The sequence below is a fragment of the Lepidochelys kempii genome, chromosome 2 (genome assembly GCF_965140285.1).
Source record: "Lepidochelys kempii isolate rLepKem1 chromosome 2, rLepKem1.hap1, whole genome shotgun sequence".
Classification (NCBI taxonomy): domain Eukaryota; kingdom Metazoa; phylum Chordata; order Testudines; family Cheloniidae; genus Lepidochelys; species Lepidochelys kempii.
In genome coordinates this window covers 221,374,668-221,387,085 of record NC_136381.1, presented here as the reverse complement: position 1 = coordinate 221,387,085, position 12,418 = coordinate 221,374,668, and the positions used below count along the sequence as shown (strand labels likewise).

The 12,418-nt window shown below is 39.7% G+C and overlaps 1 protein-coding gene across 2 annotated transcripts in view; it reads left to right on the top strand.

The window, feature by feature from the left end:
* Positions 1-11,485, top strand: part of SDHAF3 (succinate dehydrogenase complex assembly factor 3) — a 78,435-nt gene extending 66,950 nt beyond the window's left edge. For both annotated transcript variants that reach the window (XM_073333875.2, XM_073333876.2), the window contains one exon: positions 10,803-11,485. In XM_073333875.2, the coding sequence (XP_073189976.1) occupies positions 10,803-11,006 (204 nt within the window). In that variant the 3' untranslated portion in view covers positions 11,007-11,485. The remainder of the gene's footprint in view (positions 1-10,802) is intronic.
* The last annotated feature ends 933 nt before the right edge of the window (positions 11,486-12,418 follow it).

Below are 12,418 nucleotides of genomic sequence, written 5' to 3'. Positions count from 1 at the left end.
CTAAGTGCAGGACCCTGCACTTATCCTTATTGAACCTCATCAGATTTCTTTTGGCCCAATCCTCCAATTTGTCTAGGTCCCTCTGTATCCTATCCCTGCCCTCCAGCATATCTACCACTCCTCCCAGTTTAGTATCATCCGCAAATTTGCTGAGAGTGCAATCCACACCATCCTCCAGATCATTTATGAAGATATTGAACAAAACCGGCCCCAGGACCAACCCCTGGGGCACTCCACTTGACACCGGCTGCCAACTAGACATGGAGCCATTGATCACTACCCGTTGAGCCCGACAATCTAGCCAACTTTCTACCCACCTTATAGTGCATTCATCCAGCCCATACTTCTTTAACTTGCTGACAAGAATACTGTGGGAGACCGTGTCAAAAGCTTTGCTAAAGTCAAGATACAATACATCCACTGCTTTCCCTTCATCCACAGAACCAGTAATCTCATCATAGAAGGCGATTAGATTAGTCAGGCATGACCTTCCCTTGGTGAATCCATGCTGACTGTTCCTGATCACTTTCCTCTCATGTAAGTGCTTCAGGATTGATTCTTTGAGGACCTGCTCCATGATTTTTCCGGGGACTGAGGTGAGGCTGACTGACCTGTAGTTCCCAGGATCCTCCTTCTTCCCTTTTTTAAAGATTGGCACTACATTAGCCTTTTTCCAGTCATCCGGGACTTCCCCCGTTCGCCACGAGTTTTCAAAGATAATGGCCAATGGCTCTGCAATCACAGCCACCAGTTCCGTTAGCACTCTCGGATGCAACTCGTCCGGCCCCATGGACTTGTGCACGTCCAGCTTTTCTAAATAGTCCCTAACCACCTCTTTCTCCACAGAGGGCTGGCCATCTATTCCCCATGTTGTGATGCCCAGCGCAGCAGTCTGGGAGCTGACCTTGTTCGTGAAGACAGAGGCAAAAAAAGCATTGAGTACATTAGCTTTTTCCACATCCTCTGTCACTAGGTTGCCTCCCTCATTCATTAAGGGGCCCACACTTTCCTTGGCTTTCTTCTTGTTGCCAACATACCTGAAGAAACCCTTCTTGTTACTCTTAACATCTCTCGCTAGCTGCAGCTCCAGGTGCGATTTGGCCCTCCTAATTTCATTCCTACATGCCCGAGCAATATTTTTATACTCTTCCCTGGTCATATGTCCAACCTTCCACTTCTTGTAAGCTTCTTTTTTATGCTTAAGATCCGCTAGGATTTCACCGTTAAGCCAAGCTGGTCGCCTGCCATATTTACTATTCTTTCGACACATCGGGATGGTTTGTTCTGTAACCTCAACAGGGATTCCTTGAAATACAGCCAGCTCTCCTGGACTCCTTTCCCCTTCATGTTAGTCCCCCAGGGGATCCTACCCATCCGTTCCCTGAGGGACTCTTCATTATTTACCACTCTCCCAATTTTTGTGTCATCTACAAAGTTTATCAGCAATGATTTTATGGTGTTTTTTTCCCTAGGTCGTTGATAAAAATCTTAAATTGTGTAGGACCAAGAACAATCCCTGCAGTACCCCATTGGAAACAGATTTGCTTGATAAAGATTCCCTATTTACAGTTATATTTTGAGATCAATCAGTTAGCCATTTTTTAATCCATTTAGTCTGTACCATGTTAATTTTATATCATTTTAGCTTTTTAATCAAAACTTTGTGCAGTACTAAGTCAAACACCTTACAGAAGTAAACATAGATATCAACACTACTACCTTCATCAATCAAACGTGTAATCTCATAAAAAAAAAGATTTACTTTGACAAGATTTACATTCCATAAACCCATGTTGGTTTGCATTTACATTATTCTTCTTTAATTCTTTATCAATCAAGTCCCATATGACCCACTCCATTATCTTGCCTGGGATTGATGACAGTCTGACAGGGCTCTTAATTACCTGGGTCAAAAATTGGGACCCTTTTTAAAAATTGGCTCATCATTAGCTTTCTTCCAGTTTTCTGGAACTTCCCCCATGCTCCAAGACTTACTGAAAATCAGCTTTAATGGTCTAGTGCAGTGGTTCCCAAACTTGTTCCGCCACTTGTGCAGGGAAAGCCCCTGCCAGGCCGGGCCAGTTTGTTTACCAGCCGTGTCCGCAGGTTCGGCTGATCGCGGCTCCCAGTGGCCGCGGTTCGCTGCTCCAGGCCAACGGGAGCTGCTGGAAGCGGCAGCCAGGACGTCCCTAGGCCAGCGCCGCGTCCAACAGCTCCTATTGTCCCAAATATTGTCCCAAAAATGGTCTCTTATGTTTGCTTTAGAATTTATTTCTGTCATCAGCATAACATAACAGCGTTCACTGAACTAGGTGGCAGTCTGTACATTGCAGTTCAAAGGAGACGTTTTTCCTTTCTGCAGTTTGGAGCCCGCAAGACTAATACTTTCGTCCTTTGTCATGATATTTTAGAACTTTGAATATCATGCATTCAATTGCCTTTTTATAATTTATGAATTCCATGGATGTTAATAATTCATAAGAGAGGAAGAAAACTGTATGAACCTCATTATTATTTGACTAACCCATTCATTTTATCTCTGTGGTTATCACTTACTGTAAATACTGTCTTGCCGTTTTTTGTAGAAAAGGCTTAATGAAGGTTTGCTTTTTTAAATTAACATAATAGATGGGATTTTCTAAGGAGCCTTAGTGATGTAGGACACAAGCGTCATTGAGATTTCTTTTAAATGGGACTTGTGCCTAAGCCACTTTATTTAGCCTCTTTTGAAAAATCCACCCAATAAACCTAAAAAGTATTCTTTAGTATCTCGTATTTCACTTGCTGGTATCTTAAATGTAGTTTTACTGGGGAATCAATTCTTAATTGCTCTTAGTATTTTGCTTCACAGAGTGGTCACATATAGAGTTACCTAGAGTCCTGATTGAGCACAGTTTTTGAGATTGGTGTTTTTCAACGGCAGTACATTTAGCATGTAAACTCTTTGGGGAAGGCACCTTGGGCTTGATCCCTGCCCCTTCTTGTGCTCTTTGTACTGATAGACACAAGGGACAGAAAGCGGCTTTAGCAGGTCTCCTTGCATAGCGGAATACCCAGCTGGTGAAAAGTTGCTGCAGTTTGAGCCAATAAGGAGTCATTAAAGCCAGCGCTAGTTAGAGCAGTCCTAAGGCTGTTCTAATATGCACCAGGGGCCAAAGTAGCACTCGCTGACCCTGGCCCCACAGTACCTTGGACAGGAAGACAGAAAGACACCTATGTGCCTCCCTTTCCTCCTCAAGTGCACTCAGCATGGCTGTGAAGCACCTGCAGACCTAGCCACTTGTTTTCAGTTTTGTCCATTTTGCAGAGTGCCTGCTACAAACTATTAATAACAAACCTGGCAGAATAATCCATCCAGTGTGTATTGCTATGTAAAATATTGTGATGTACTGAGGAGTTTTTCCATAGTTGGAAGTTACCAAAAAAAACCCCCAAAAAACATTGTGCCAGAAGAGAGGTAAATTACTGATATGGTAGTGAAAAACAAGAGTTCAATTTATTAATTGAATTGCTTTCAGTTCTCATTTCAAGGACACTGACACGCTGGTAGGTATTCACAGAAAGGTGATCTATATCTAGAGTATTTTATTAGATGAAATCTAAGACATGCTGCAGGCACTTCATTCTTGATGCTTGTTACCTACATGTATTCATCTCATGGGGACAGAGAGGAGATGCATATTTATTTGAAGATTAGGTTGTTTTCCCATTATGGCTTTTAACTTACTGTAGGAGTTTTGTCTCAGCCTTGCATGTCAAAATATGTATGCAATGAACAAAATGTCACTTGATATTGTAAGCAGAACCTTAAATTTACAGTTTTCCAAGTCAGCAAATTATGTAATACATTTTACAGATATTTGCAAATTACGTAAAGAATAAATGTGAATTTCAGACAGAAACAACATTGAATTCAATAAGTATTCAAATCAAGTTTGGGTGGTTCCTGAAATGGCACCACAGACAAAGCCAGATCCACTCTATTTGTTCTTTTAGATGCTACTTTTGTGTTGATGCATCATTGCCTTTAGGTACGATAAGGTCAGACTTTTCCATTTTCTGGTACATGCAAAAGAAAAGGATGACGTATCTTTAAACTCGTATTTTCAAGTCTCTGTTTCATATCAGTTTGTGATGTATGCAGGAACTATTGAAGTTTTCTGAGACATCCAAAGCATTCTTTCACCTAGAGACAAATTCTGATGAACGCACCTACCCGCACAGAGGCAGATGTCTCCAGGGAAAGGGGAAATCAGTGATTATATGCATCTAGATGGCAACTATTGGGTGCCACCCTTGAAATGTCGTGGAGCAGAGAACTGTCACACAGAAGAGGTGGAAGGCAAGGGATAGGTATTCCCAGGGGACATGTATTCAAATCCCTAGCTCTTGTCCCTTCTTGAGTGGGGATGCGGGAGCTAAGGAAACTGCTATATCCTCATAGTTGCAGTAGCAATCACAGAGTAACTCCCAGGCTGCTCACCACCACGTGGGGGAAGGTATTCCTGCCCCTTTGGAATCTAGCCTCATTAGGAATGGCATAGCTTCTGAGCTATGGTCTCGTTAACATCAGTGCCTTTCAAATTGTGATCCCATCCACAAACCTAGGGCCAGTTCCTGCCTAATGTAACTCCACTGAAATCATTATGCTCAAATGCATTTTATGCTTCATTTCTAACTTTTAGAGTTTTATTGTTCCCAGGTCATCTTAAGAAAAGTAAATAATTAGGCTCTAATCCAGCAAAAACACTTAAGCCAGTGTTTAACTTTGAAATCAATGGAACTATTCAAATACTTAATCATTGAGCATCCTAGGCAGCTCCTGACAAATCCAGTCAACAAAATGCTCAAACCCTATAGTGATCTCCCTCAAATCCCACCCTAGATCTGGATTGTCTTCAAAAATAAATCTACCCTGAAAACATTTTGCTTCCTTTTCACCCACCTCCCCCACACTTCAGAACTGATATCCAGTCCTGTTGTGTGAAACTGAGGTTTCCCAGCCTGCTCACAGTATCATTTTCTTCTCAGCTTCAGCAAAAGCCCTTGTGCCAAGCAGCACTGAGAAGTGTATATATAGGAGGTAACAGCTGGGAATCTTCTGGCTCAAATTGCAGCTGTCAGAATCAGCAAGAAGGGGCCTCTGAGTAGGTGGAAGGCTTGTTGAGATGTTCTAAGCCCAGCAGTGTTACAGCTGTATCCTGCTGCTTCAATTCCATTGCATAATTACCTGGAACAAATTTACAGAACCTTAAGCTGTCTGGCCAAACCTGGAGTCTTGACAGTCAGCAAGTTATAGTTGCCGGAGGCTTTAAAAGAAGAGGGGGAAAAGTAAGTTTTAATTCTTGTCCCCCTTCCACTTTAATCCCATGCCACTTTAATTTCTTGCTATCTCTTATAAAAGTTAAATTGGAGGCCTTTTAAATAGCTCTCCATTTAATATTGAGGAATACACAGTGAGAATTGTACATATTCATTGGCCTACGCTCTACTGTTGAAAAGCTGGAATGGGATTGAGGGAAGTGGTTTGTACTAGGAGAAAAGCAAAGGGGTCTTGAACTAACTTATTTTAAGTAAATATTCAAAACAATATGGAAATGTTTATCCTTTTCCTTGCCATTTTCCCTTATCTTTCTACTAGCAATTATTTGAAAAGATGGTTGCCATATTAGTGCATAGAGTGTACGAATCCCCATTAAGGATTCTGCCACCCTTGCTGCTTCTTCACATATGTACAATGTGCCTCAGGTGGCATGTGAGCTGGATTCATCACTGACTTTGGTCCACTGGTTGGATCATTAGCTTCCCCAGCCCAGGCTGTGTACTGACGGGGAGTGTGACATGAACACTGATCCATGCCCCCCACCACCCTGGCTTATGGTAAGCAGTACCTTATACTTTAAATAGTCCTATTGAAACCAGTAGGGCTGTCCAAAGAGTAAGGTACTACACACCAAGAGCAAGTGTTGCAGAATGCGTGCCCTTAACCTGTGAAGGCTAGTTTAAACAAAATTATTTTGGGACTATTTTCACCACTGTTACTCATGTTGGGTAGGACCTTATTCCATAGTGTGGTTTGACGTTGATTGATGTTTGGCTGCATGTGTGTGTGTTTCCTCTGTGTACCGCCCCAACCCTATGCAGACAGCTGGCATGGCAGACATCAAGTGAACCACCAAATGATCACAAGATCCGTTAAGGGATGAATGCACCCAGCCAGGTTTATTGATGACAAAGCATGGTACTAGTATTCCACAGACTCTACCAGACCACTAATATATGTATGCCCGTAACAATGGATCAGTTCAGTAAACGGCAGGACTTTCCTTTCCTCCCTAGGCCAGACAAAGATACTCTTTCTGAGATACACTTTATACGCTGGTACAAACAAGTGAGTACTGTCCCCTGACGTGGCTAGTTATAACTAGGGCTGTCAAGCGATTAAAAAAATTAATCTTGATTAACTGTACGATTAATCATGCTGTTAATAATAGAATACCATTTATTTAAATATTTTTGGATGTTTTCTGTATTTTCAAATATATTTAATTCAGTTACAACACAATATGAAGTATACAGTGCTCACTTTATATTTATTCTTATTACCAATATTTGCACCATAAAAATAGTATTTTTCAGTTCACCTAATAAAAGTACTGTAGTGCAATCTCTTTATCATGAAAGTTGAACTTACAAATGTAGAATTATGTACAAAAAATAATTGCATTAAAAAAAACCAATGTAAAACTTTAGTGCCTACAAGTCCACTAAGTCCTACTTCAGCCAATCGCTCAGACAAACAAGGTTGGTTACAATTTGCAGGAGATAATGCTGCCCGATTCTTGTTTACAATGTCACTTGAAAGTGAGAACAGGTGTTTGCATGGCACTGTTGTAGCCGGCATTGCAAATATTTACATGCCAAATGGGCTAAACATTCATATGTCCCTTCATGCTTCAACCACCATTCCAGAGGACATGCGTCCATGCTGCCGACGGGTTCTGTTTGATAACCATCCAAAGCGGTGCAGACTGACTCATGTTCATTTTCACCATCTGAGTCAGATGCCACCAGCAGAAGGTTCATTTTCTTTTTTGGTGGTTTGGGTGATGTAGTTTCTGCATCGGAATGTTGCTCTTTTAAGACTTCTGAAAGCATGCACCATGCCTCGTCCCTCTCAGATTTTGGACGGCACTTCAGATTCTTAAACCTTGGGTTGAGTGCTGTAGCTATTTTTAGAAATTTCACATTGGTACCTTCTTTGCGTTTTGTCAAACCTGCTGTGTAAGTGTTCTTAAAACGAACATGTGCTGGGTCATCATCAGAGACTGCTATAACATGAAATATATGGCAGAATGTGGGTAAAACAGAACAGGAGACAGAAATTTTCCTCCAAGGAGTTCAGTCACATATTTAATTATTTTTTTAAAATGAGCATCAACAGCATGGAAGCATGTCCTCTGGAATGGTGGCCGAAGCATGAATGGGCATATGAATGTTTAGGTAAATCCCTTGCAACGCTGGCTACAAAAGTGCCATGTGAACACCTGTTCTCACCCTCAGGTGATGTAAATAAGAAGCAGGCAGCAGTATCTCCCGTAAATAGTTGTTTGGCTTAGCAATTAGCAGAACAAGAAGTAGGACTAAGTGAACTTGTAGGCTCTAAAGTTTTACATAACTGGACTCAAAAACAAAACAATGTAACAAAATCTGTATTTGTAAGTTGCACTTTCACAATAAAGAGATTGCACTACAGTACTTGTATGAGGTGAATTGAAAAATACTATTTCTTTATCATTTTTACAGTGCAAATATTTGTAATAAAAATATAAAATAAGCACTGTATACTTTGTATTCTGTCTTGTAATAAAAAGTCAATATATTTGAAAATGTAGAAAAACATCCCAAGCATTCTTCATTGCACCTACTAGCATAAGGCTATTGTGACTTAGAAAGATGCAGTGTGAGCTTATGGATTTAATACATTTTGTAATAGTTAAAAATGGTGTTGAAAAATTGGAGAGAGTATAGAGAAGAACCACCCAAATCATCTCAGGGCTGGAGAAGATGCCATATAATGAGAGACTTAAAAGATCAATCTTTTGAGTTTATCAAAAAGAAGATTGGAGAGGTGATGTGATGACAGTATGTAAGTACTTTCAGGGGGAAAAAATACTGGATACTAAAGGGCTCCTGCTCAGTCTGGCAGAGAACAGCATAACATAAGACTGAAAGGGATCTCCTGGGTCATTGAGTCCAGTCCCCTGGTTTTGCAGGCAATTGTGTCCCAAGAACTTATGGCTCAAAGTTGAAGCCAGACAAATTCAAATGAGCAATCAAGCACAAGTTTTAACAGTGAAAGTGATTAGTCACTGGAACATGCCACCTAGGGAAGTGGTGGGTTCTTCATCTCTTGTCTTCAAATCAAAACTTGGATGCCTTTCTGGAAGTTGTGGTTTAGTCTAGAGGTCAGCAACTTTCAGCATATGGCCCATCAGGGTAATCTGCTTGCGCATCACAAGAAATTTGGTTTGCGTTGACCATCCACAGGCACGGCCCCCCGCAGCTCCCAGTGGCCCTGGTTCACCATTCCTGGCCAATAGGAGCTGCAGGAAGTGGCTCCCATTGGTCGGGAAAAGCGAACCACGGCCACTGGGAGCTGCGGGGGGCTGTGCCTGCGAACAGTCAACATAAACAAAGTGTCTCGCGACCCGCCAGCGGATTACTCTGATGGGCTTCGTGCTGAAGGTTGCTGACCCCTAGTTTAGTCAAACAAAGTTATTAGGCTCAATGCAAGGGTAGCTGGGTGAAATTCTGTGGCCTGTGTTATACCAGATATCAAACTAAACAACTTAATGATTCTCTCTCACCTTAAAATCTGAATCTTTGCATAGTGAGATGCTTATTTTTCTAGTGTGCATACTTTTGGGGGTCTCTTTTAATAAGATTTTTGGTTACATTTAATTTCTTCTCTCTTGCCCAATAAAGAAAATGCTATCTCTGGGTCCATATTCCCTAGACAGATGTGTAATTGAGGGCTAAACTGTAGGATTTAAGTTTTTAAAAATGAGTGAAGTAATATAATATTCTTAATAAATCTTTCGGTCACTATAGTTGACAAATCTAGGACCTTGGATGGGAGGTGAGATTCCCTATTGTGATCATCTTGTATTTGGAGAAATTAGTGTTGTAAAAATAATTAAGTAGGATAATATTTTAAGTTCAGATAGCTACATCGGAATGCAGTTAGCATAAAGAATAGTAGTAATGTTCATTACCACTCCCATTTACTTTCCTAGTAGACTATTGCTGTCCATGGCAATTATTTAATCCTAGAAGGTAAAACAAGGTGAAAGCTCTGTGTAACGGAAAAGTTGGAATCAGACATCAGTGCCATAAGCAGTCATCTAAGTAATTGATAAGCATTTAGAATGTCTATTCACCAAATAAATCTTTTCCCATGAGAATATCTTCACCATTTCAAGCAAGTAGAACCTTGGACCTTGCAAAGGGAGTTAACTGGTGTAAATGCAGAATTCTCTTAACTTGAAGTCTTTAAACCATGATTTGAGGACTTCAGTTATTCAGCCAGAGATTAGGGGTCTGTTACAGGAGAGGGTGAGTGAAGTTCTCTGGCCTGCGAGGTGCAGGAGGTCAAACTAGATGAACCTGATGGTCCCTGTTGACCTTAAGCTCTATGAGAACCATTCCACTCTATCAGTTCCTTTCACACAGTCATTGCCAATTCATAATATGGTCTTTCCTTTTAATTAGGTATCTGACCTCTTTCTGAATGCTACGGAATTCTCTTTTTGAAAAATTGCTTTCTTTATAAGTTTCACTTTCAGAGTTTGTGATGCTTACATAATGTATTGTAATTCATGAGAGACCTGATCCAAAACTCACTGAAGTCAATGGAAAAAATTTCCATCAGATGGTTAGAGGGAATGAAAACCAATGCCACTATGAGACTAACTGGAAATCTTGTATGCATTTTAAAAATGATTTGTACATATGCTTTGAGCTCTGTAGAGGTGCATTTAAAAAGTGCAATATAGATAAGCACCCCCAGATGAGGAAGACACATCAGCCCCAATTTAGGAAAACATTCCTGTTCAGAAAAACACTTAAACATGTCTTAGGTCAGTAGGGCTCAGGTGTGGTCTTAAGCACTTTTCCAAATTGGGGTTAGAGACAGTATTCCAAAATAGGTAGGGTTTTATGGATCAAAATCTGATTTTACGAGGAAGCATGTGAATAGCCAATAGTTAGCTCAAGCTTTGGAGCACAGAATATTGTCAACATGCTACTAAGAAATCAGGGAGCAATATTATATATTAGCTGTTGAGTCATTGAGTAACTTTCAAGGCTTGCCCCATCAGTGTATTGCAGTATTCTAGTGTGTAATTTGCAGGGAAGTAGTATCAGTCCAATCACACCAATGTGCAAAGTGAATTCTGTTGATACTTTTGCTCAAAAAAGTCTATAATTAAATATACTATTGGCCAGTGGAGATGCATGAATTGATACAACAGACAAATAAATTGGTAGAGAGCTGATGCAGATTAATTTTTAAGTAGAAGTGTAAAACTACGAAAAGGTATTGGAATTTTGATACATATTTTAATAGGATTTCATTCTTATTGAAGATGCCCATTTCGTCATTTGTTTTGAGACAGATCCAGAGAAGGATGCGTGGTAAAAAAAACTGTATGCTTTGTATGTTTTAGCAGAGTCAAAGTCAACACAAGTCTTGCTTTTGTCATCTTTCTTTGACTTTTTTTTTCTTCTTTCTGTACTAGATCTATGCAGAAACGCTGTGGCAGCAAGCTAACAAAGACAGACAAAACTCAAGAAAAAAGACTTGCTTTGGAATCCCCCTCACAGAGGAGAAACTTAATGACTTCCATAATGAACAGATAAGACAACTGCAGGAATTGATGCAAGAAGCCACTAAACCTAATAAGCAATTTAATATTTCTGATGATTCTGAATACAAGAACTAGATTTTTTTAAAATGCACTTAAAAGCATTTTATAGAGCTTCCTTTTTCAATTTGAATAGAACATTATTATGAATAATGAAAGCTGATAATATGGTAACTTTTTTGTGTTTTAACCTGATGTATCTGTTTCCTTATGCAATGATGTTAGAATTATTGTATGATCCCAGGTTATGTAAATTATAACACTTGCACTTTGTGGAACTTAGAAAATGTTCTTTATTTTAAGAATTTGGTAATATTAAAGTTGTCATGTTTTCAAAATTAAAAGATTTATGCTAGAATTGGATTTAAGCACCTGGTAGGTCTTGATTTCAAGCAAGTCATTATTTGTGTATCATCCACTTCTTCCGCTAATAATGGAAAGGATGCAATCAACAGTAATTTTCTGATGGGGATTCAGCAATAACAGTACAAAGAATGAATGTGTGCTACTGATTTGGGTTTTTTGCATTGCAAAGAAGTAAACCATGCTTACAAGGATGTGTTGTTCTTTCATTTGAATGCTAGTTTTCTTCATCAGTTTTATTGTGTAATTTTCCTTAAAACAAGATACATTTTTATTCTAAACTTCACCCTGCTTAAAACCAGTCTTACAAGCAAAATAATCAGTTTGTCAGTTAGATCCCTAGAATCTATCAAAGTAGGATTCCCTTCCTTATCCCTGAAATCTTGCTATTTTACAGTCTTATTAATTCAGCAATAAAATAATTCTTTAGTAGAACTGCATACTCAGTCATTATTACACAATTAAAATATAAAGAAGCTTAAAGGCTCAGTATCATCCCATATTCTGCTTTATAGAAGAAAAAATGGTTATATCCAACAACAGGAATGACCCCTCCCTTTCATAGTATTTTATAAATATTAGAAATAGATTAGACAAGCTTTGATGGAAACAAAGCACTGCATTCTGCAATACAGTGTGTACCTATTGTAATGCTCAGATCATTGTGATGTACAGAGTTTTGTAAAAAAAAAAAACCCTCCCATCTAGCCCTCTCATCTCTTCAAAATGCACAGCCTATCTGCTCGAAGGCAATTTTCTCTTCCGTATTTTCCTATTTATAATTATTGCTCATGTTCTACTTTTGGATCTTCCACTGATTGCTACCGGTAGAGTATTCAAGATAATTTCTTTCCTCTTTCAGGACAGCAGCTTGGACAAGGAATTGCATGTACAGATCTCAAGCCATAGCAAAATGCTGTGTTTGCCAAAATTACTGTTCTGGGAGTTAATTCTGAGCGGTTTAGGGAGTACCCTGTATCTCCCAGCTCCTGAAACCCTCAGTAGGAGTTGCAGGCTGTTTATCACCATTCAGTGATCAATGCCTAGATTCTTTACAAGGGGTGCTTTTGATTGCTGTGCAGCATGTCCTGGCAGCATGCCTCAGCTGCGCTTGTTATTTTGCATTG